The following is a 26514-nucleotide window of genomic DNA, read 5'->3' as shown; positions in this document are numbered from 1 at the left end:
CAACCCTCCAAAAACTCGGCCTCACTAGGAATCCCTGACCCAAAAGCAGGAGGCTGGGAGGCACCGAGAGGAAAATCCAGGGATGTATAACTTCCAGAGAAGGTTTACAAGCATTTCCTAAGACAGAAGCTCCTTTTTCTTTATCTTTTCTCTCTCCCCTCACATCAGTGTCCAGGTACCAGCTGATTTGGTGCTTTATGTAATTGATGCTGCCCCAACTTGACCTGCAGTGCAGTTTGGAGTTTGTTAATTAAGGGAACCCTGATCTCTAAGTGGTAATTATGTGGGCTATGTTCTGTACCACCAGCTAGTAAATGCCTCAATGACTGGTTTGGCATCTGGAGATGAAGGGGCCCAGAATACATCCTGTAATGCACTAAGCAGAACATTCTAAGGTAAAAATCTGCAAAATGGACAATTAGAACTGCTCTTTATTCCTCAATGCTAAAGAAGGGGAGACCCAGACAGACCCTCGGAGGGGTTACTGTGCCATCACTCATAAATACCTTCAAATCTGACTTGTATGAGACTAACTGCAATGAAAAACTAGTATGTTATCCAACACTGCTTAGAGTCTTTTTTTAAAAAATACATAATTGAGGCTGGAGTATGACAGTAAACAGGCAGTTGTCTTGCATGCAGCTGACCCACGTTCAATCCCCATTATCACACATGGTCTCCCAAGCCAACTACGAGGGATCCCTAAGCACAGAGCCAGGAGTAAGCTCTGAGTGCCACCACTGAGTGTGACTCAAAAACAAAAACCAAAAAATCATGATTATTTTGATACTGCTAGAATGTGGGATTATGTAACACAAGTTATAGGATCCTTGTGAATGGTGACCAAGGGTAAACTCTGCTCAGGTTTCAAAGTACTCTTCTGTGTCCTCCCAGGGTTCTCCTACCACACATTCTAGGGTCAAAGAGGCAACAGAAAATAACAGTTCAAGGCATGCTTTGCTAGGGAGATAGCTCAAAGGACTGGAGTACATACCTTGCCAATTGGGAGGCCTCGAGTTCAATCCTGGCACTTACATGGGCCCCAGGTACTTCTGGATATAACCCAGTGACTTCTGAGCATCACCAGGCATCGCTCTGGGTTAGAGCAGCACCGCAGAGCCAGACCCAAGCACTGATCCATCAGGCCACACTGCCAGGTTGATTGCCACCCAGAAAGAAACCACCCCCACCCCAGGACCTTAAGCCCCCAACTACTGTAGGGGTAAATATCACTGTTCCTGACACCAGACTACCTGGGTTCATATGCCAACTTGTGCCAAGTACTTGCTGTAAAACCTTGAGTAAAGTGCCTAACTCCTCCATGCCTCAGTTTCCCTATCTATGAAACATAACTAATGATACCGTCAACTTCATAGAGGGTATTGTGAGAGTAATTTCATGCAATTGCAGTATCTGAACCAGGTCTTTCCTGGCATGTAGGGAGAAGTCAGTAAGGAAGCGCTATTAGTATTCTGAGCCAGAGAGCAAGGGAGGAAACATCAGAAATGACCCCCTCACCATATGGCCAACTAGTTGAAATATATCTGAATTCTAGAGTTGCTTTGTTACCGCAATTCAACACTCCAAAAATAATATTTACTGAGTATGATACGCTGAGCACTGCCAGGAGTGATTCCCACGTACATTTAGGAGTAAACCCTGAGCACCAACTAGAGAAGAGGTTCATGTTATTCAATGGCGGCGGCAGCAGCAAGAAGTGGGGACCAGGAAGGACGGATGAGAGTGGGGAATTAGGCTTTGTTCAAGGCATACGATACGCTATGATGTTACGTGAGGGTGAATTCACCTGAATTAAAGGGAATTCCACTGCCACGTGCTAAAAGCTGATTAAAAACAGGGAGCAGAGAGACAAGAGTTCTTGACCTCATTAAGGAAGAGTACCTTCAGTGGAGCAGAAAGTAATGATCAACCCAGATTTTAAAAACAACAACAAATGTTGCCACATTGTATGAAAGCAAAGTACAGGGTGCTAACATGGTATGCCTCAGAGGAAGAGGGAGAGTCATGGAAAACCATTAGACCTGAAGGTAAACAGAAGTGACCTAAACCCGAGCAGGAAATACTTCAGACAGAAAAAGGAACATCGAGCAGAGGTTCTACGGTAGGGAGCTGGAGCGGATAGCACAGCAGGTAGGGCGGGTAGGGCGTTTGCCTTGCATGCGACTGATCCGGGTTCGATTCCCAGCATCCCATATGGTCCCCTGAGCACCGCCAGGAGTAATTCCTGAGTGCAGAGCCAGGAGTAACCCCTGTGCTCCAAAAAACATTAAAAAAAAAAAAGGTTCTATGGTAGCAAAGGGCTCACATTCAAGGAGCCAATATTCTGGGCCAGAGACATAGTACAGCTGGTTTCTAAGGGGGTGATGACGTATTCTACTTTCTCTCTGCCAAGTCATTGGTTTTACCATGTTCATTGCCAATCTTTTCAAGTAAGGCTTTGCAAATGGCCAACCCGGGCTTCATCGCCAACATCCCATATGGTCCCCTGAGCACCTCTCGAAGCAAATAGATGCTATAATGATACTGTCTGAGAAAGACTGTGATTCTCAGGTGTCCTCCATGTCTCCTAGTCACATTTTCTAGCTGGTTCTTATTGACAGCGTGACACTGAAGTTCTTTTATTCAGCAAAACCAGATAAGAAGTGGCACGTAAGCAGCTTACTTACATCAGAGAGAAACTTAAAAATATTTTTCTCTTCATTCAGTTGGTTTTTCTTCAGAGGGTAGCTTGGTTTCTCAGGGATGTCATTTATTTCAGAGACAGAATCTTTCTGTAACAAAAAAAGCCAAAGCCAGTAACAGCATTACTTGTAATGTAACAAAGATCTATGACAACCAGATGTATAGCTTTGCATGTAAGTGATTTGAAATGCCATATGTGTTTTATATGTGGAGTTCATTATATGAGTCAGTATTATCTCTTACCTCCTTTTTTCACTCCTTTCTTCCTCTATTTCTTCTTTGTTTTTACATTTTAACGGCCAGCCTTACTTGAAAAGATTGGTAATTAACATAATAAAGACAATGATTTTGCAGAGAGGAAGTGAAATAACTCATCACCCCCTAACTGTCACCAAGATATTCATTGGTGTCATCCTAGGAAACACCAGCATTCTGGGTGCTGAAAGGACATAAAGTAATATCATAATGCTCTATCAGTATCGTAAACCACAGTGCCTAAAAGGCAAAACAAGAAGAAAAAAGTGCCCGACACAGAGGCAGGCTGAGGGGCAGGAGGGAGAGTGAGAACAGTGGGAAAGAGATTGGTGTTAAAATATTATGCTCCTGAATCCCAGTCACGAGTGACTTTGTAATTCATGGATTTTTAAATTTTTAAAGAAAGAATAAAATAAATAAGACAAGGTGACCAATTCAACAACATGGATTGGCTAAATCCAACCTCTGGGAACACTACATTTTGTGAACTGGTGACAGGTACATCTACAGTTGACACTGTGCTACTTGCTGGGAATACCCATGGATCACTCCCCAGACTCCATAAAATTCAAACAGCCCCTATGGCCAGAGATAGTTTAAAGGGCTAGGATGTATGCTTTGCAAGTAGGAGGCCTGTGCCAGGTGTAGCCCCTGAGCACCGCTGGGGTGTGACCCCAAAACAAAAGAAATAGACAAAAAAATTAAATGGCCCCAAACATCTTACTTTTTCAATAGCTTTCCTCATTGGCCTAGCCTCTTGCATAACTAGATTCTTCACTGAGTGGAGACTCCAGTGCACAGTGGAAGAGGATGTGTTTCAGGACAGAATTAGCGTGAAATTTGAGCTGGAGAGATAGAAGAGCAGGTAGGGTGCTTGCCTGGCATGTTGTAGACCCAGGTTTGATTCCCTGTACCATACATGAGAACAGAACTAGGGGGAATCCCTGATCTCCATTGGATGTGAATAAAAAATAAAAGGAAGAAGGAAGGAGGACAGAGGAAAGAGGAAGAAGAAGAAGGAAAAGAAGGAGGAGGAGAAGGAGGAAGAGGAGGGCAAGGAAGAGAAGGAGGAGGAGGAGGAAGAAGAGGATGAGGACCATATTCCCTACTTCTGGAACTTCACCTGATGCACGCATGCTCCAAATTAGCTATAACTCATCCCTTAGATGTATAATGAGCACCAATGTCTCCCTTTTGATTGTCTTCCCTGGCTCTCACCCAGGTCAAATGTCCCCTTTTATTTACTCTCAGGATACCGTGCACCCTCCTTTGTATGGGTCACAACTGTCTATTTTTTTCCATTTATTTCTATGGTTACTTAATGATATGTTTCCCCTATACACTGGATTATATAGTCCAATTCTCATATGATTTTTATTTTTTTACATAAATCAGGGTTTTAGAGTCTGGAGAGATAATACAGGGGTGAAGGTGCTTGCCTTGCATCTGGCCAATTCCATTTTAATCCTGACACCACAAGGTTCCCCTAAGCACCACCACAGAGTCAGAAATAGACTCCAAGTACCATAGGGTGTGGCCCAACGTCCCGCTCTCCCTAAAAAAAGACCTAGAATTTTATCAGAAGTGCTAACCTCATTTAAGCATGTTTCAGCCCCGTGAGCTGTCAGGAGACTGCGTACCCTTTCATGGATCTTCTTCCACGTGGACTGGGAACTGGGAAGAAACCTGCACAAGAGATGAAACAAGGTGGGGTATTATGCAGCTGCTAAAACAATACTCAGAGCAAAATGGTGGCTATTATTAACAAAATGACAAGGAAAAGCAGCAGCATGCCAAATACATGCAATGGGCTTGAATATATTGATTAAACTGATGCGAAGGAAAAAAACAACAGACAATAAAAACAGCCAAAATGCAAAGAATACTTTGTGTTTCCATGCACAAAAGTCAGATCAAAATGGATTAAAGATCTCAACATCAGACCAAAATCCATAAGATACATTGAAGACAAGATCAGCAAAACCCTCCACAATATTGAGGTTAATGTATCTTCAAAGATGACATTCCACTGACCAACCAAGTGGAAACAGATAAACAAATGGGACTATCTTAAACTAAGAAGCTTCTGCACCTCAAAAGATACAGTAACCAGAACACAAAGACAATCTACAGAATGGGAAAGGATATTTACCCAATACCCATCTGGTAAAGGGTTGATATCAAGGACATAAAAAGCACTGGTGGAACTCAACAAGAAGAAAACATCTAACCCCATCAAAAAATGGGGTGATGAACAGAAACTTTTGCAAACAAGAAATTCGAATGGCTAAAAGGCACATGAGAAAATGCTCTACATCACTAATCATCAGGGAGATGCAGATCAAAACAACAATGAGATATTATCTCATACCACAGAGACTGGCCCACATGCAAAAGAACAAAAGCAACCAGTTTTGGCATGGATGTGGAGAGAAAGGGACTCTCATTCACTGCTGGTGGGAATGCCGACTGGTTCAGCCCTTTTGGGAAACAGTATGGATGATTCTCAAAAACTTAGAAATTGAGTTCCCATTTGACCCAGCAATACCACTCCTGAGAATATATCCTGGAGAGGCAAAAAAGTACAGTCGAAATGACATCTGCACGTCTATGTTCATTGCTGCACTATTCACAATAGCCAAAATGTGGAAAAAACCCAAGTGCCCAAGAACAGATGACTGGTTAAAGAAACTTTGGTACATCTACACAAAAATGGAGTACTATGCAGCTGTTAGAAAAAGATGAAGTCATGAAATTTACATACAAGTGGTACTACATGGACAGTATCATGCTAAGTGAAATAAGCCAGAAAGAGGGACAGACATAGAAAGATTGCATTCATCTGGGTAATGTAAAGTAACAAAATGGGAGACTAACACCCAAAAATAGCCGAGATAAGTACCAGGAGGTTCACTCCATGGCGTGGAGACCAGCTGCACATGCTGGGGGAGAAGGCAGCTCAGATAGAGAAGGGAGCACCAAGTAAAGGGTGTTGGGAGAATCCTCCCAGGATGGGAGATGCATGTTGAAAGTAGACTATGGACCGAACATGATTGCCACCCAATGCCTCTTTTGCAAACCACAGCACCCAAAAGGAGAGAGAGAACAAAAGGGAATGCCCTGTCACAGGGGTGGGGTGGGATGGGGAATTGGGGGGTGGGAGGGAGGGATGCTGGAAGCATTGGAGGTGGGGAATGGGTACTGGTGGAGGGATGGGTATTCAATCATTGTATAACTGAAACCCAAGCACAAAAATTTGTTAAGTCTACAACTGTACCTCATGGTGTTTCACTAATAAAAATTTTTTTAAAAAGTTTGTGTTTGAGTGTGGGGCTCTGGGTTTTGTTTATTTTGTATTTTACTGTGTACACCCAGTGGTTCTCAAAGCAACAAATCCTGCTATTAAAATTTTAAACAGGGCAGAAATGATTAGCTTAAGGGCAGAACGCAAGCTTTGTATGCAAAAGGGCCAGATTCAGTTAGCACCACTGGTCCCCTAGCAACCTCCCCAAGAGCAAACCCTGAGAACAAAGCTAGCAGTCATCTCAGGTAACCGCCAGTAAGACTCACAAACCTAAATAAATAAAAGAGATCCTGGAGCTGGAGAGATACTACAGTGAGTAGGGGTTTTGCCTTGCCTGCAATCAGCCCAGGTTCGATCTTTGGCATCACATATAGTGTCCCAAGCAAGTAATTCCTGACACAGAGCTGGGAGTAACACAGTAACCCCTGAGTACTTCTGAGTGTGGCCAACCTCCCACCAAAAAAAAAAAATTTTTTTTTAATTCTTATTCTACCCCCTGAGTACCACCATGTGTTAATCACTGTGGCCTCCTAGCACCACTGGGGATGGGGGCGGGGGGGGGGGGGGAGACTCCTTTGTCATCTCCCATTCCTGCTAGGCCCAAGTAGCACCACATTGCTGGGCCTGGGCATTGGCCAAGTACCAGGAGGAGTGGACAACGGGTACTACAAGCAATGCTGGAAGTCCCTCCCCTCCATAACCACCAGAGAGGAATTTGATCCTGATTTTTTAGCAAGAATTTTATTTTATATCGCACGTGTGTATACTTCGGGCCTCCCAGAACAAATTAAACCAAAGGCCTCCCACTGTCTGTCAGTGCCTCAAACGCAGAAGCATTTTCTCCCTCCCATAGGGTCTCCTCCAACACTGCATTATCTGCCTACATGGGGATGACGTAAAGCCCACAAAGTCAGGGTGTCTGACCCGGGTACATGATGGGACAGACATGATGCCCCTGACTGGCTGCTTATGGCCCATCTGCCTGTGCTGTATGACCCACAAACATATAAATAAAATATCCAAATGGCCTTGGCAGAAAAAAAGTTTCCCTACCCCTGACCTGGAATGTTTCTACCTTAACCCATTCAAATCAACCCCTTCAGAGCTCATATCAATCTCAGGAAAATCCTTCCTTCCCCTATCATTAAAGGAATTCAGTATTCCCAGTACTTGAAATTCAAAATTGTCCCCCATTCACAGTCTTTCACCCGGTATGGATTTCGTGATTGTTCGATTAGTATCTGTCTGTATTCCAAGAATGAAATTGGAACTGAGACTCCAGCTGATAGCTCATCCCAGAGCCTTGTAGGTTCTGAAAGCCACAGTAGCTGTTTAGCAAGTTCCTCCTCGGTGACTGAATTTATTCCTTTTATATATCATTTTCAGGAAAGAAATAGGATCTAGTTCCTAAATTGCGAGGCTGAAGTAGCAATTTATCATAAAAACAAAAAAAAAACCAGACATTAATTTCTTTTTTAAAAAAAGCCTAGAGAATTTGAATAATTTAGATAAAAGTGTTCTCTTTGATAATTGTACAACAAACACTGGAGTTGACAGGAACATTTGAGATTCAATCCAGTTGTAGAAATGATCAACACACTAATGAGCCCCTATGCTGCCATCACAGCTTGGCTCTGGGCTGACTTCCAGGTCAACCCAGAAGTTGACAACCCATCCCAGTGGTCGCTGGAACAAGCATTTTCTACTGTTTTCCAGGGAGATGAGAACAAGAGTATAGCTGAATCTATACAAATGTATTACCAGCCCTGGAAAACAACTACAGCAAAAGAAAGCACCACCTAAAAGCACTATGGCGTTTAAGAAACTACCAGACAGGCCACTCCTCTAGCAGTTTTAAGAGGACACTGTAAAAATACTTTTAAACTAGCAAGATAGCATTTTAAAAGAGCCACCAAGTTGCACACTAAATGCTTTTCCGTAGGTCTTAAGCACAATTCCTATATTTGTTGACATTATTATGATATACGAGTATTACTACATTTGAAAGTCTGTGAGAAGGATGAATCCACAAGAGCCGCTCTGAGCCTTTATCACAGCTTTCCCTTCATGCGGTTGGAAGACTGAGGACATATGTGGAAAAAAATGTGACACCAGCCAGATGGTGGAGATGGGGAACAGGCTGGAGAGTGTTCCTCCTTTCCTTGGGATTCCCATTTTTCAATCTTACTTGTTAAAAGCATTTTCCACTTCCTTTATTAAAACTTTGGGCACTCTCAAATCTATCCCCCACCTCTCCTTGCAAGATTGTCCCTTACTAAGTTCAGTATTAAACTAGAGTCAAAGTGTTTCTCGTGTGCCCCCGACATCCAGGCATAAGGAGACCGGGTTCTGATAATGCTGGTATGAAAACAGTGAGCAAGAACAAACTGCTGGGAACACTCATGTCCCTGTGGTCATTCTGGATCTCAGAGAAGTCACAAGGAATGAACACGTCCATACATCCACCTCAAATACGAAGACATGTCCTTCATCCAAAGCAGATGTTTTGGGTCGGGAGATAGCTCAAAGGACTACTGTGCATCTTCATGTGCTTTATATGCTGATTAGTATATACAGTACCAGATTCAATACCTGGTACTATATGGCCCCTGAGCAAGGCACTGGGAGGAGCCCCTGAGCATTGCCAGACATGGCCCAGAAACAAAACAAACAAAAACCAAACCAGATATCTTAAAATACTCTCTTTTTAGTGCCACTTCTCCAGTTGACCTGACAACTGCTATATTTTACAGAATGCAGGACTTTCAGAATTGAAACAAGATCCCTCCAGATGCTGAACAAACCAAATGACCTCTCTGTAACCATGTTCTTTGTTGCCACTGGTTATGGCCTTATTTACAAATTAATTGTCCAATCAGGTGCAGTTTAGAATGCCTAGGCATAAGGAATTTTCTGATTCATCAGAGAGAGATGACAAAACTATGGTCTATAGCCACAATCACCATGCAACAGTCAACTGTGCTAATACTTGTACCCAAACTTGCTGAACTTCTCTGCTGCCTTCCAACAAAGCCCAGATTCCTTAGCTTGGTTCTATAATTCCCTCTGTCAGAGCTTTCAACCTTGGAAGCCCTATTCCCCAGAACCGGTCTAAATGCTAGAGGTTGACAGCTAAAAGTTGCTTCATACCTTCAGTGTCTTCACCTTTTCACTTTCACCTCCACTACTGTATCACAATACCCTGCCATGACTCGCTGTCATGAAGACAGGCCTCCCTTTAGGGCCCACATGAAAGTACAACCTCCTCCCTGAAACATTACAGAAATGCCTTCTTCTACTACAGTAGTGTTTGGCTTGTACTAGTTTCAAGGTTCTGCCTTACAGAAGGCTCTATTGCATGTGTGTGTGTGTGTGTATTTAAATTTTAATTTATTTTTTGTTTGGGAGACACACTCAACAGTGCTCAGGACTCACTGCTGGTAGGGTTTAGGGGGCCATATGCAATGCTGGGCATCAAAGGGTATCAAACCGGGGTAGAATTCATGCAAGGCAAATGCCCTACCACTGTATTATCTTTCCAACCCCTATATGCGTTTTTAAATCATCTGCTAGATTCCAAGTTTTCAGAGGTCAGAAGAAATGTCTTAAACATTAGCACTTCATTCCAGGCGGAGTATATTATCTGCCTCATTTTCCTTCTGACGCTCTATTTTAACCACAGAGATATAGACATACACTGCCTTGCACCTATCTAGCTCAACCCCCAGAAATTTGATTGAATAGATATGAGTAAATTCTTTAATGAGCCAAAGTTGAGACTCACATCCTATTGCATAGATACTGGCCAAAAAAAAAAAATGGGGGTGGTTGAATGAATGCAGAGACTATCTAACATTTACTTAAAGAAAAGTGAATCTCCCAGACCTTCATCCCAATGCAATTACCCTCCTACTGATCGAAGTTTCCCCTACATTTGGATTGTACTTCTGTTCAATACATATCACAATCCATCTTCTCTTTAACAGGGGTATATCTGTTCCCCTGTCTAATATGTGAACCCTTGGAAAGCAGGAATGTGACATGATTGTGTAAATTCCATTTAATAGGCACTGCATAAATACATATTTAATTCAATCCTTTAAAAAAAATCTTGCTGTGTTGATTATAAAGAAAAGTTTAGGGACCGTATAAAAAAAATAAAGTGCATGAACAAAACCCATTAGCTTTCTCCAGTTCATCAAGGAAAAGTGTTCTGTGGCCTATCTTTGGCCCTTACAGATAGCATAGTGATACCTAAAAGGCCAGCTATTTGTGAGATCTCAAAGCACCTAGAAATTGATGAGTATGAACATTCAGATCTTCTAACAATCACCAGTTGCAAGTTCTTGCCTTTCTCCATTTAAAAACAATTCTCGGGGCTGGAGAAATGGCACAGCAGGAAGGGCGTTTGCCTTGCATGCGGCCAACCCAGGTTCGATGCCCAGCATCCCATATGGTCCTCTGAGCACCGCCAGGAGTAACTCCTGAGTGCAGAGCCAGGAGTGACCCCTGTGCATCGCTGGGTGTGACCCAAAAAGCAAAAAAAACAAAAAACAATTCTCAGTAAGCCTTTACCTCTGTCCAACCTGCTGAGTTCCAGGTGGCAGGAAGAGAACTAGCTGGAAAGGAATGGAGGTCAAGCACAGGATAGCATGTGAATAATCTCTAGCCAACTGACGGTGGGTGCTGAGGAAGATTTGGCTAATATGCTGATACCAGAACTCAAGTACCAGAAGCTCATACTTGCATATGGCTTAATAATTGCAGTGCTGGAGTTAAATCAATCTATATGTATTCTCTTCCAATGAAGTAACTAATTAGGAACTCACCATTCTTTACTAGATTTTAGTAAAGTATTCAAAAGATATTCTGTCATTTCTGAATAACACTTGTCATTGCCACAAAAACAAATACACTGCCACTTTCTTAATATAACCAATTTTAGTATAATTCCTATTAAGATGTCAGGGCTACTTTGGTTTCTGGAACGCTTACTATGAGTCCTTTAATGAGAAATCGTGTCATTTGCTATGAGGATTTCTCTTATTGTCATCAGGAATAATGCAACTGAAGTCAGATTGACATAATCTTTGAAAGAGCTGTCTTTAAAATATCTTCAGTATCATTAAGAGAGATGGCACAGGGATTAAGACACTCACGTTGCATGCCATGGATCCTTGGTTCAGTTCCTGGCACTAATGATGGTCCTGTGACCATCGTGGAGTGATCCCTGAGCACAGAGTCAGGAGTGAGTCCTGAGTACAGCTGGGTGTGACTCAAATGTCCTCTCCCAAGATAAACAAACAAAACAAAAAAAATCTTCAGTGCCACTTCCCTGCAATCACCCCTGTTCTGGTTCTCTTGGGACTGAGAAGTTCCCAAATATCAGAAATGCCAGTGTTAAATTCAGGACAACACTGGGTAAACTGATGGATAGTCGTCAGCTTACTTGAGAATACAGTCTGGGAAATAAGTTCCCTTGCTCTCAATCTCTCATCTGTCATCCAAACACATAGGATCATGTTTTGTTTTTATATATGAAAGTGACAAAAACCAAAAAAGCATGCTTAGAAAATATACTAATATGTTAATAAAATGTCTTAGGGTGAGACGACTATGGGTGAGTTTTTAAACCTCCTTTGGCATTTTAACTCCCAAACTCCTATGAGGAGCACCTTTTCGTTGGGGTTATTAAAGCTTGAATTTTAAATCTGTGATTAAAAAATGGGTATATGGTCTATGCCAAGTTAGCCACCTGTCCCATGTTGTTGCTGTTTTTGTTTATTTGTTTTTGGATTTGGGGCCAGACCCAGCTGCTCTCAGGGCTGACTCCTGGCTCTGCACTCAAGAATCATTCCTGGTGGGGCTCAAAGAAATGTGGTTTCAGGAATTTACCCTGGGTCAGCAGCATGCAAGGTAAGTACCCTACCTGCTGTACAATCACTCCAACCCCAATTCAATCCTTGTTGCTGTTATTGTTGATGTGGGATCATCCTGACTGACTATGCTCAGGAATCCCTGAGTTCAACTCTGGGCCCCATGATGCTTGGGGAGACCATACGTGGTGCTGGGAACTGGACGCACGCAAGGCAAGCACCTTAACCTCCGTACTCTCTCTCCAGCCTATCTGTCCCATTTTTAACAAACACTTTGTGACTCACTTTCCAGAGGCAAAGACAAAAGACTCTTACTTTGGGAGAGATTTAAAAGGAATTATTTTTTATATCAGAGTGCCATCAGCTGAATATTGCCAAAGAAGCACCCAGCTTAACCCCTGTCAGACCACATTCACACTTAGGCAAAGAGGGTGCTGCTTGTCACTGACCTTTCTCGAAGGGACTGATCCAGAAGAGAGCTGGGAGACTTGGAATGCTGGGAAGCAGCAAAGGATGTTTCCCGGTAGAAATCAGCATCCCCTTGGTCACTGTAACTGGGCATGAGTTTTCCAAACTTACTTGATTCCAAAGGTGATGGCGTTTCACTCCTTAAAATAATCCTTTCATCGGGCTCTTTGATAACCTGAATGACACGGATCGTTGTTCTTTAGTTGTAGTCTTGCTTTTGTTTGAGTAAATGAAAGCTTGGGTGGTGAGAGTGGTTTGCATGGGACAGGAATAAAACTGAGAGGGGCAAGATGATAGAAAACCAGCCCTGAGATTCTCCTTCAATGAGAGTGTTTAAAAGCCTTCGACAAAATCAAGGAAAGATAACAAAATTCCTTTCCATTTGGCATCTATTAGCAAGCCAAAAATAAACTCAAGCTCTAAAGTCTCATCTGCTGAAATTGGGGATTTGGAGAATTGGGGAAAATATTATTTTTAACTTTATTTTTATCTTTTTTTATGACATCTTATTATCTCATTCCTACTTTGGACAAACTTGCAGGCTATCGAGTGTAGCCTGCCCACAGGGCAGAGTCTGGCAAACTCCCCATGGCATACCAAATATGCCAAATACCAGTAACAATGATGGGTCTCATTCTCCTAAAGAGCCTTGAATATAATCTCAGGGCTAGGATGAAAGAGACATTACTGGGGCCTGCTCGAGGCAATCGACGAATAACAGGATGATGAAATGAAAAAATGAAAATTATTTTTAACAAAATAGTTAAGTACTATCTGGTGCATTATATACAACATTTTTCGTATATGTCATTTCTCATATTGTAACACAGAAGTTTGCCTCTTCACTTTGAGAGGCCAATCAAGCTTGAAGACTGAGTCATTTACGACCTCAATGTATAAAGATATTCAGTTAGAGAACAAGCCATGGAAGTACCGACTTATGATGGAAGACTGAGCCTTTGTGTACCTTCATTGGTCACTCATCCAACAAAGGGGAACAAATCAACTGAAATGTACAGTTGAGTCTGGCCTCCTAGAAAACTCTAGTTAAACTACAGCAATGAAGCAGCACTAGCTAGAAACTTTCCAACACTCACTGGAAAAGTAAAATAATTGACAGGAGATAGCTGAAAGTAAAACATTGTACAAATATTACTTCTAAAATTACCTTTACATTTGCTGTGAGGTCGTCAAGAGAAGAAGCTAGAAAAAAAGAGAAACACGTGTTTCAGTGACTCATTATTACCAGTTACTCACACTGCTGCTACATCTATTCCACAGCAGTACAGAAATATTACACAATGAATGAGCTATTAGAGAACTTAAAATGCTCCCTTGAAAATTATACTATCATGTTAATTTTCCTTGTCTGTGAGTTTTTCGGTCCTCTTGAGGTAAAACTTGGGCTCATACTGTCAATGACAACACAAATGGGTATGGTAATAGTAAGATACAGTCTAAGTGAAGCAATAGATCTAGTAACCCTTATGCAGCTTAGAAAACTCTTACTTGCCCAGGTATCCAAGGCCTAACAAAAAGTCATATAGCTCTAATATAAATTAGAACTCGCCCTCTTCTGCCATTTTCTCTCTATATATCTGGTTTATGTGAAACCATATTTATGCAGGAACTCACACGAATCCTTGTCCAAGGTAGACACAAATGTTCAAATGAGACAATGAACACGTAAGACAATAAATACTTCAATGCACTGGGGAAATGTGACAGCAAATATGGGAGTCACTAAGATTACACTAAATAATTAAATAAGTAGACCTAATGTCAGAGGATGGTAAGAATGACTAGGATGAGAAGAAATAAATACACATACACAAAAATAAAACTAAAATGGATCTCTCCAAGGTGAGGGGGGAAAGTGCTTCTGACATGAGCATCTGCCGGGCTACGCAACAGTCAACAGGACTTTCCCCGTGTGACAGGGATTGGGAGTGACAAGGAGCTATTGCTAGACTCCTCACTCCCCTTTACCACTGGCAGTAAGAAGATTCTAAAAGGGATTTTTGAAGCATGGCAATTGTCATATCCTTTGGGAAGGCCTCTCTTTATGTGTCCATCTTGTCCTAAAGTTCTCTCCCCACTCCCAGCTGCACCAAGAAATGTGCCAAGCTAATGTGCTTTCCAGCCACCATCCTGTCCTGTGTCCTAGCCGCCCCTGGGCTATTGGTTTTGAGCACTCCCTTTCACGGGGAGATGGTTCTTTCCCCTTGCTTCACAAAGTGCAGTTCGTGGTCCAGGAGCATTGGTATCACCTGGAAGCTTGTTAGAAAAGGATCACAGGCTCCACCCTGTACTCCTGAATCAGAATCTGCATATTCACATGCATATCCAAGATGAGAAGCACTGCTTTATTCTACCTTAGACCTGGATGAATGAGCTGACAGGTGATCTAAGCAAAGGTCTGGCTTGGAAGCTACAGGGATTCCAAGGACTTGTCTGAACATCTTCGCTAAATGTAGTTATGCCAAAAACTTGATGTGTGACCTTAGCACACTCTGTAACCTCTCAGGAACCTTCGTTCTCCACCTGCCAGGATGAAGAAAAGACAAAGGCCAAGACCAATGTGATGTCTGAGCCTCATTCAACTGAGCCCAGTACAAAGCCCAACTTGTCTCCCTAGAAAAGAGCACTTGCTATTGCTTAATTTCTTGCCTGATTGCTAGAGGAAGACAGTGCTGCTCTTCTAAGCTACATGAGTGATTTTTGATTCAAAAGACTTAAATTAAATGTCAGTGGAGATGAAGCACTTTCTGCTTCAAACTGAGTATCTGCTCTGGCTGCGTCAGATAGTCACTGCAGTCCAACAACACCATCCTGAGTTATCATAAGAGACTGAATGAGCCCTTGAAAGTAAAAACTTGGGGTTGGGGAGAGAAAACAGCGGGTAGGGCATTTGCCTCGCACGCGGCCAACCCCGTTTCGATTCCCAGCATCCCATATGGCCCCCCGAGCATCGCCAGGAATAATTCCTGAGTGCAGAGCCAACCGTGAACCCTGTGCATTGCCAGGTGTGACCCAAAAAGCACACACACACACACACACACACACACACACAGACACACACAGACACACACACACACACGAAAGTATAAACTTTAAGTCTAAGATAGGGAACTCTCTTTTCGGGGATATTGCAGGTCCACTCCAGCAAGAATTAAGATAATGGACATCGCTATTCCTCTCTAACCTAGGAATTCTTAAGGGACCAGGGAGACAGCTCAAAGGACTGGAGCACATGCTTTGCATGCAAATAATCCAGATTTGATCCCCAGAACCACATGATCCTCTGAACAATGCATGGGCCCCCAAAGACAACCTAGAGCAACCCCCCAATATGGAATTTAGAGTAGCACCATCAGGTGTGACCACCCCCAAAAAACTCCAAATTTTAAAAGTTCAGAAATGTATGTATTTCATTGCAATGGCCTTCAGTATTGCCATGGTCCATGCAGTGCGTGTTTGGTTTTCTGGCATTTTCAAATATCTCTGTTTTAATTTCTTATAATACACCAGCTATAAATAGGCACCATCAACATATAAATTCTTGGGGGGTCCTCAAATATTTAAGACTGCAAAAGGGTCCTTCCTGACTTTGAGATCCCCGGTTTAACCAAACTATCTAAGCAATTTAGATAGCTTCTTCCACAACTCACAGACATGAGATCTTTTAAGGCATATATTAGGTCTTTTTGTTTTAATATCCTCTGCTCTTTACCAGCCAGAGAAATGGTGAATTTTACTTGTCACTAACAATAGCACCTTTGTGAGGAATTCATACCAAGATAAGCTACTGCTTCTTGTGGCAACCTGACCACACTTGGTAATCACCACTCAGAGCAGTCTCTTTTAGCTGCTAAAGGGACTGACTCCCCAAGGGCCAAGTGTTTATCTAATCTGACTACTGGAACTCTTTTCTGAAAACTCCATGACTTGAGAATAGTAGAGAATTAAGCGCTAAGCTGTCAAAATACCCTGTGATTCCTCAGAATAAAGATTTTGAAATAGGAACCATTTATTCCCATGGTGAATGTATAAGCACATCAAGAAACAAGTACCTCTTCTCGCTGGAAATGGTGAGTTTGAAGAGCCAGGCTTCATTTTATACTTTTGGGAGTGGTGCTCTGAAGTACTCTCACCAAATGGTTTTGTACTGTCTACCTGCAAGGAGAGAAAAAAAAAAACTTGAATCCACCTCAGCTTTATATCATTCTCTTTGTATCCACCATGCCTTTCTCCAAAGTTAATCCTGGGTCGTGTGGGGGAAAGCTATTGGGAACAAACGAAATCCAGTCCCCTCGTACATTCAATGTATTTTAAATGTTATATCAAGACTATCAAAGTGCTAAAAACTATGGTGAGGATGTAGGAACTGGACACAATGTCATCAAAGCACAACAAACCTTATACATAGCTGATGGAAAAGTAAATTAGTTCAGACCTTCTATGGAAAATAGTGTAGATGTTTCCCAAAATAATGAAAATAGATACAGAAATTCTACCCTTAGGTATCTACCCAAAGACTACCTAAAAACAGAAGGCGAAAAACAAAACAACGATTTCAAAAAGATATGTGCATAACTATGTTCACTGCAGCCCTATTTGTAATAGCATCATCTGGAAACAACCCAAGTATTTATAAACTGATGAGTGGATAAAAATAATGTTGTGTGTTCACAATGGAATACTATTCAGCCTTCAGAAAAGATGACAGCTTGCCTTTTTCAAACAACATGGATGGAATTGGAGTGGGTCATGCTGCGTGAAATAAGTCAAAAGGTGGAAATATATATCAAATGATATAACACATATTGAATATCAAGAAGCAAAGCAAGGGAAAAGGGAAACACCTATGAATTCAAACCAGAGAACTAAGATTATCAGAAAGGAAGGGAGGATGCAAAAATGATGAGTGGCTAATGGACTGTGGTGGAAGGATACTGGTATCTTGATGGTGGTTTAGGTGAAGTAACATTTTGAAGAGGCGGAAAATTGTATCCCTAAAATTTACACAATTATGTAAACCGAAAATGGCTTACTGAAACTAAAAATTAAACAAATAAATGTTATACTTAATAGTATGTTAAATGTTACACCAAATTTTGTACTTCCTCGGGGGCGGGGGGCATGGTGGAGGAATGAAGCTACTCTTGACAATGCTTGGAAAACCAATATTACTGTAATATTATACCCAAGAGTATGAACTGTCCCCCCTGAATTAACTCGACAGTAAGGCGAAACAACAAAAAATGTCAGCAAAATTAACTAAAGTTGGACACATTTTATTCTAATGATTGCTAAAAAATGAGTCCAAAAAAAGTGTTCTTTTAAAAGCGAGGAGTCGCAGAGATAATAAAGTGGATAAGGTGCTTCCCCTGCACAGTGCCAGCCAGGATTTGATCTTGGTAACCCTTTATGGTCCCCCAAGAGCTGCCAGGAGTATTCTTGAACGCAGAGCAAAGAGTAACCTATCTCTGGGTGTGCCCCACAAAAAAGTGAGGTTTATTTCAGTCTTTTTAAAAGGTACAAGTTTTCACATTTGCAAATGTACGTGAAGTGCCAGACAGTGTCTTCCTTGAAGACAAGGAATTAGTACAAGGTGATAACTCAGCCCTCCAAAATACCTTGCAGTCTGGGAGTCTTATTCCTGGGGGAAGGGCAAGGTGTAGGAGGATTGTGGGGAGGGTTGTGGGACAGGCAGGGAGAAGAATAATGACTATTACTTTATTTTAGGTGAACATATTTTTCCTAAAGAAAATTGGACAATTGATCTGCAAATATTTGGTACTATTTAAAATAGGGATTCTTCCAGAATATCTAAATTTCACTTTAAAAGTACTTTGATAGTTTAGAGGTAAAGGTATTTGTTCTGCACGTGGCTGCAGCCGCAACAGTGGTTTGAATCCCAGCACTGAACATAGTCCCTCAAGCAAGCCAGGTGTGGCCCCGGAGCACAGAGACAGGTGTGCTGCCCCCCACTCCAAAAAAAGAAGAAAAGAGAAAGAAAGGAAGGAAGGAAGGAAGGAAGGAAGGAAGGAAGGAAGGAAGGAAGGAAGGAAGGAAGGGAGAAAAGGAAGGAAGGAAGGAAGGAAGGAAGGAAGGAAGGAAGGAAGGAAGGAAGGAAGGACATTTACTGGAATGTATAATTATCATAACACCAGATCCTCTAAATTTTATTGCTCCTATTTAAAGAAACATCAGATATCATCAAGAAAATCTGAATTGGGGCCGGAGTAACAGTGCAGAGGTAGGATACTCTGGAGTAACAAATAGTACAGCAGGGAGGGCACTAGCTTTACCTGCGGCCAACCTGGGTTCAATCCCTGGCACCCCATATGGTCCCCCAAAACCATGAGGAGTGATCCCTAAGAGCATGGATCGCTGAGCACCAACAAGTCAAAAACAAAAACAAAAAAAATAGAAAAGAAAGAAGGTATGTCTAAATTAGAAGTTTAGAGATAGAGATGAAAATAAATAGAAAAGCTTGACACAAAGTGAAGGTGCTATAATAATATGTTAAAAGTAAAATATCAGGCCAGCGAGACAGTTTAATGGACTGGTGCGTGTTTTGCCTGCAGAAAGTCTAGGCCTTATCCTTAGCACCGCACGTTCCTCAGAGCACCACTGAGAGTGGCCCGAGTATCTCTGGGTGTGGCCCCAAAACAAAAGTAGAAGGCTTTTAAACAGAACACTAAACAAATTTTATTCTCTAAGAAATTGACCAGTGTTTTAGGTTATTTATCCCATAATGGCACTGTAGCACTGTAGCATTGTCCTCCCGTTGTTCATCGATTTGCCCAATGTGGGCACCAGTAATGTCTCACAACAAACTGTGAGACTTGTTGTTACTGTTTTGGGCATATCGAATATATCACGGGTAGCTTACCAGGTTTTGCCGTGTGGGCGAGATACTCTTGGTAGCTTGCCGGGCTCTCTGAGAGGGGCGGAGGAATCGAACCTGGGTCGGCTGCATGCAAGGCAAACGCCCTACCCACTGTGCTATCACTCCAGCCCTCCCATAATGGCATAGATCATATTTTAAATTTAAATCATATTGAGGCTGGAGCAATAGTACAGTGGGTAGGGCGTTTACCTTGCACGCGGCCAACCCAGGTTCGATTCCCAGCATCCCATATGGTCCCCTGAGCACCGCCAGGGATAATTCCTGAGTGCAGAGCCAGGAGCAATCCCTGAGCATCACCAGGTGTGACCCAAAAAGCAATAAATAAATAAATAACTTTAAATTATATTAAAATTTTTATATGATTATATCATATTAAATTTTATATGATTTTATATGATCATATTATTTTTAATTTATATTAAAATTTTACATTAAATTTATATTAAATTGAATAAATTTCTATTAAATGGAATAAATTTAAATTATATTAAATTTATATTAAGTGGAATAAATCAGTGTTCAAAAAATTCAAATCAACTTTTTGTGAAGTCATGATTAAAGACTGTTTGTCATTCTGTTGTCATTGCTGTTTTTACTTTTGCTTTGGTGTCACACCCAGAGATGTTCAGGCAACTAACCCCAACTCTGTGCAGAGGATCCACTCTTGATGGTGTTCAGGGAAGCGTACCATGTCAGGGATTAAACTGAGGACACACTCGGGCAAATCATGAGCTCGGACTTTTTGGAATCTCTCCATTCTGGATGCCATATTTTTGCCAAATACTTTTATTCACCCTTTCCTTGCAGAGAGCTGATCTACGATAGCTTAAAGACTGACTATGGCGTACCGTTACTTCTTTCTACAGATAAATGTTTTACCCTGCTTTAATGTTTGATCACTGAGCAACAGCCTCATTAGGAAAATCCAAGCAGGGCTGGGGTGATAGCACACTTAGTAGGGTGTCTGCCTTGCACGAGGCCGACCAGGGTTCGATTCCCAGCATCCCATATAGTCCAAAAAAGCAAAAAGAAAAAGAAAAAAAGAAAGAAAACCTAAGAAATTGGTGAAATGTTCGTTTCAAATCAGGAGTGCATCTGCCAGCCGTGTTGTGCATATTTTACCTTTCAGTTCACTGATTCTTCCCAACTGTGGTGTGATATCGTATGTAGACATTATCCTTTATTAAAAACTTTCAAAAATTAAACAGAGGAATGACTGATATTTACTGATAAAACCTTCTACATATGATATTTTTATACGCATTTCCTAACAATGATTCTAGAAAAATGAACCCAATTTAATGAGCTAACACTCTGTATAAATTCCCTATTTATTATTACTCATTTGCTTTATGGTCCATCCACCCAATATCACACCCGCACCGTTCCAAGAACCCTAAAAATAACTTTAGGCTCACGTGTCTAACTACAAACGGAGGTTTGCTTTCTTTTGGGTCTCTGAAATGAGGTGGCCGGTCCTGGAAGAAACGCCTGGTAGAATATGGAGAGGGTGTCCGAGATTGCATATAGTCCGGCAGTGTGTCAAGATTACTATTCCGCTTTGTCTTTTTTTTATTTAAGGGAGATTTTGGTCCATATGATGTACACAAAGGTTTTTGTGATTTATATCTTTGCTCCTGGAATCAATAAAAAAACAATAATTTTAATTTAAAAATTTAAGAAGGAAATTTGATCAAAATATAGCTAGATGAATAATTAACTACAGTAGATAGAATATAAATTTATACAAAATTTAAATTTAAGGGAGGAAATTTCTCTAATTTTTCTTCAGTTCATCTTAATACCAATATTATTATGACTTGCTGGTACAATTTCAGTTAAAAGTAGATTTATTTGTATTAGGAGAAAGTTGGAAAGGAGTACAAAATAATATTGCGTAGAATATTCCAAATCTTTTAAAACAATGTATGTGTAAAAGATGTATACTAAAAATTCAATCATTTTCATATCTAGATAAAATGATTTTCATTCTTATTTTATCTGTTTCTATTTATTTGTATTTTCTAATTTTTTAAAAAGAGGTAAGTTTTTTCATAAGAATAAAACAAGTCAGGATGTGGTTTAGTGGTAGACATGTGGTGCATGTCTGAAGTCATGGGTTTGATCCCTGGTACCATTATTTTTTTTTAAAGGAAAGGTAACACTGATAAAAGTTTACAAGTTGGAACATTGTATGAATGAAACCGTATCTGGACAATTTTTAACTGTATCTCATGGTAACTGAATTTAAAAAAGGAAAGTAATAAAAACTTATTTTTAGATTAAAATAGTGAAATGAGAGAAAAAGATACAACTATAAAATAATCATACTCAGATATCAAACCAATTAGAAAATAGTGGGTAAATAATAATATATTAAAAAGCAGTCAATGCCCTTAAAACAAATAACTTTACTATTATAAGTGATATCATGCAATATTTCTCTTTTAGGCAAATTACCGTATTATTAATAATACTAATGTTAGGGTTGGCATATTTGCACAGATTGGTGATCCTTCTCATCTAGTATCTACTTATTATAGCCCTCATTTCCAAAATATTTTCTAGAACCCCAGGTAAGATTTAGAACAGCAAGCAATGTATTTAAAGAAAATTTACAAATTACACCCATTTGTTCTCCATAATCTAGAGAAATTACAAAATTATGGACAATCAGTAAAACAAAACAATCAGGGCAAAGGTAAAATCAGGACTGAACAAGAGTGTAAAATCAAGGTAATGCTAATGGATGCCAGGTGTGGCCCCCAACCAAACAAACCAAAAAACTGCCCACAAATACAACGCCAAGGGGCTATAAATATAATAGAGCAGGTAGGGCACTTTCCTTGCACTCTGACAACCTGAGTTCTATCCCTGGCACTCCAGTAGGTCCCCAGAGACCAGCCAGGGCCACTGAGCCGGTCGTGCCCACCCCCTCTCCCCCCAAATACAAGTCTTGAGTTTCAGCCTCAGCAAAGGAAGAAGCAAACACGTGTCCATAAAGTTAAGAGCAAAAGCCAGGGAAGAAGAAGCTAACATGTTTATTACAGGTTGAACCTGTGATACTAACTTCTTGCTCATGCTACTCCACCAACTCTACCGTGACAGACAAACGCACACCATGGTGATCAACTGAGCCACTAGTTTGGATAGAGATTCCAAGCAAGTGTTAAATCTCTAGGTTTCTATTTACCCAGTTGTATCTGAACTTGGGGAAGCAGCCCCAAGATAGGACAGTGGATGGGGTGTTTGCCTTGTACAAGGCCGAGCCCAATTTTGATCTCCAGGTATGCCACATGGCCCCCCAAACCTGCCAGGAGTGCTACCTGAGTACAGAGCTAGGAGTCAGCCCTGAGAACCGTGGGATGTGACACAAACAAACAACAACATTAAAAACACTTCATAAAACAAGTTTTAGATAAAATTGTTTAATTTTGTGGAAATAAGTTGATCCTTTTATCACTGGATTTTTTTTTTTGTTATACTTACAAAAAATCTGTTTCTGTCCAAAAACATACATCCTCTGATGGCTGTCCTTGTACAAAATTCTAATTTGGGAGCAATACCCTGAAAAACAAAAGAGCATAAGAGGAAATAAAATGACTAGAAATTGACTCTTTGTAGATTTCATGCTAACTTTAATCAAGAACCTAATTGGGTGGAGTTCATGCAAAATTCAATCAGCCTAGTCAGTGGCTGAATAAATAGCAGTACTCCTACATAAAAAAAAAATTTTTTTAAAAACCTGGGATCTGTGGTGGTGGGAAATTGGCACTGATGGAGGGATGGGTATTTGATCATTGTATAATTGAAACCCAAGCACAAAAATGTGTAAGTCTGCAACTGTACCTCATGATGTCTCACTATTAAAAAAATTTTTAATAAAAAAAATAAAACAACCTAATTGCTCTTTCTCTGGTTGGTATCATCCACCACATTATACGAAAAAGTATATATAACAAATATTCAATGGAATTGAATAGTATTCATTCTTTTAAAATATAAAAATCCTGTGTATGTGATTATCCAGAAGGCCCAAAATGAGTCACAAAAAGACAAACATTGCATCATCTCACTGAAATGTTTATATCTAAAATAGTGAGACTCCCAGAAACAGAAAGTATAATGTGGGGTGCGGAAGGGATGGGGCTCGGTGGAGAGCAAGTTTCTTTTATTTCTCCTGTGTTTATATGCCTTGTCTGCATGAGGCTCTGAGTTCTACCTGGAAAGCAGAATAGTGATTGCCAGGAGCTGGAGAATCTAGAAAACAGAGAGATGTGAATCGAAGAATACAAAATTTCAGTTCGGCAAGATGAAGCCTGAAGACCAAATATCCGGCAGTGAGGGGAAGGGAAAAAACAATAATGAAACTAATTTTTTTTTGGTGTTGTCTTAATATTGTTGACAATTCTTTAAAAAAAAAAACATTTATTACTGCGGGGTACACCAATGGTACTGAGGCCCAATAGGACCACAGCAGGGATGCAACAGGAGAGGGAGACATGGCCTGAGACTCAAACCAGGGGCCGACAATTTGCAATATATTTAAGCCACATTCCTTATCCTAAAGTTCTGCTTAAGCTCTTTTGTCTCTGCTTTTAAATCCTTCCCTGTCAAGGATAAAGGGAACTGGAGCCATAGCACAGCAGGTAGGACGTCCGCCTTGCACACAGCCGTCCCGGGTTCGATTCTTCAGTCCCTCTCAGGGAGCCTGGCAAGCTACCGAGAGTATCCTGCCCGCATGGCAGAGCCTGGCAAGCTCCCCATGGGGTATTTGATATGCCAAAAACAGTAACAACAAGTCTCACAATGGAGCCGTTACTGGTGCCCGCTGGAGCAAATTGATGATCAACGGGAGGACAGTGCTACAGGATAAAAGCTTGTAGGAAAACTCTTCGTTCTGCCCTGTCTTCTTTCTGTAAACCTGTGAAAGTCGAATCTAGGACTTGGGCCGGAGCCATAGTACTTCAGGTAGGGCATTTGTTTTGCACACAGCTCACCTGGGTTTGATTCCTGGTACTTCCTAGGGTCAACCCAGGCCACCAGGAGTGATCTCTGAGCACACTGCCAAGAGTAAACACTAATCACTGCCGAGTGTGGCCCCCAAACAAACAAAAATCTTCTAGGACTTAAAGTTGTGAATTTTTATTTCTACTGTGTTTATAACAAATATGTGTCTGTAAGAATTGGATTGCCTGAAGTCTGGCAAAAACAAATGTTATTATTGCTTCTGCAGTTAAGTTATTTGAATCAAATAAAAAGGGAAATGATAATTAGGAACAGTGTTAGGTGACCAATTGCTAGTGAGCTGGACTGTGTTATTTTACAATGTATAAATTTAACAAAACATCAAGTTGTAAATCTTTTATGTATACAATTTTCTTTTGTTAATTATACCTGAGTAAACAGTGGCAGTATCATAGCCAATGAGGTTTATCCAGGGCTCAATTGTTGCTAATTGAAAACTTTTCCCAATACCCCACTGTGCCGACTTGAAACATATAAAAAATATAAAATATTTAAATAATATGTACATACTGTGCTTGGTATACTGTGCTTGGTATAACTCATCTAATCCTCACATCAACCCCATGAGGTAGGTCTAAAAAGCATCACTATTATAACAGAACACTGAGACACAAAATTTAAGTAACTTGTCCAGCTAGTCATGACTGAACTAGTAACTGAATCCAGGCTTTTCAGCTCCAGTGTCAGTGTGGTTTGCTACTTTAAAATATTGGGGCATCTACAAAGTGGAGTACTACGTAGCTGTTAGAAAAGATGAAGTCATGAAATTCACATACAAGTGGTACTACATGGAAAGTATCATGCTAAGTGAAATGAGTCAGAAAGAGGGACAGACATAGAAAGATTGCGTTCATCTGGGGGATATAAAGTAACAAAGTATGAGATTAATACCCAAGAATAGCTGAGATCAGCACCAGGAGGATTACTCCATAGCTTAGAGGCCAGCCGGGCATTTTAGGGGAAAGGGCAGTTCAGATAGAGAAGGGAGCACCAAATAAAGGGTGTTGGGGGGATCCAAGTATCTAATTTTTAAATTAATTCAATTTATTAGTTTTCTTTTATTTCACTTGATATATTGAAATATTTTCCCTCTCCTTTTCTTACTAAGGTCAAAACCTTTCTCCTGGGAACAATATACTCTTCCCTTGTTAGGGGGGAAACTAACCTTATAAAATAAGCGGAAAGTATTCTTTTTAAAATTCAGTGAAGTTTTTCTTTAGTGCAATGATTCTACAAAAAAAATCTTTCTATGAAATTCATCTGAGAGAGAACAAAAGGGAATGCCCTGCCAACAGAGGCAGGGTTAGATGGGGGGATAGGGGGTGGGAGGGATTCTGGGACCCGTGGTGGTGGAAAATGGGCACTGGTGAAGGGATGATCATTGTATAACTGAAACCCAAGCACAAAACTTCGTAAGTCTATAACTGCACCTCATGGTGTTTCATCAATAAAAAGAAAAAGAAAAAGAAATTCATCTGAACCATTGTCATTCACCATCATTCCATTGCTAAACAGATATGGGCCAAAAAATGTTGATAAATTTCAGATCTCACGATCACAATCACGATCACGATCATCCTGTTGTTCGTCAATTGCCTCGAGCAGGCCCCAGTAACGTCTCCTTCGTCCTAGCCCTGAGATTTTAAAAAGTGCCACATTCAAGGCTCTTTCAGCGTTAGGAGAATGAGACCCATCATTGTTACTGGTATTTGGCATATTGGGTACGCCACGGGGAGTTTGCCAGACTCTGCCATGTGTGCAGGTAACATTTGGTAACCTGCCAGGTTGTCCAAAGTAAATTTCAGGTCTATTATGCTAAATCAGTTTCCTATGACAATGAATATGCATTCTCAATAGCAGTAAATAATTGTGCAAATAATTACCAGAACTAGAGGGAGGTTATACAAGTCTGACAAGAATTTGTTAGAGTCTATGGATGTTTCCTGGTAGGGACTCTATGT

At 40.8% G+C, this 26514-nt stretch overlaps 1 protein-coding gene across 4 annotated transcripts in view; it reads right to left on the bottom strand.

Moving 5' to 3' along the window:
• SPATA6L (spermatogenesis associated 6 like) overlaps positions 1-26514 on the bottom strand; it is a 65179-nt gene that overhangs the window by 2857 nt on the left and 35808 nt on the right. For 3 of the 4 annotated variants that reach the window (XM_056106883.1, XM_056106884.1, XM_056106886.1), the window contains 7 exons: positions 23015-23092; positions 20944-21162; positions 16680-16782; positions 13775-13809; positions 12588-12781; positions 4551-4644; positions 2688-2792 (listed from right to left, as the gene is read on the bottom strand). In XM_056106883.1, the coding sequence (XP_055962858.1) occupies positions 2688-2792; positions 4551-4644; positions 12588-12781; positions 13775-13809; positions 16680-16782; positions 20944-21162; positions 23015-23092 (828 nt within the window). The remainder of the gene's footprint in view (positions 1-2687; positions 2793-4550; positions 4645-12587; positions 12782-13774; positions 13810-16679; positions 16783-20943; positions 21163-23014; positions 23093-26514) is intronic. The other variant, XM_056106885.1, reaches the window with a different exon arrangement.

The sequence above is a fragment of the Sorex fumeus genome, unplaced genomic scaffold (assembly GCF_029834395.1).
Source record: "Sorex fumeus unplaced genomic scaffold, SorFum_2.1 ptg000149l, whole genome shotgun sequence".
Classification (NCBI taxonomy): domain Eukaryota; kingdom Metazoa; phylum Chordata; class Mammalia; order Eulipotyphla; family Soricidae; genus Sorex; species Sorex fumeus.
Note: the sequence above shows the minus strand (reverse complement) of the source record. Positions and strands in the feature narration are given on the sequence as shown.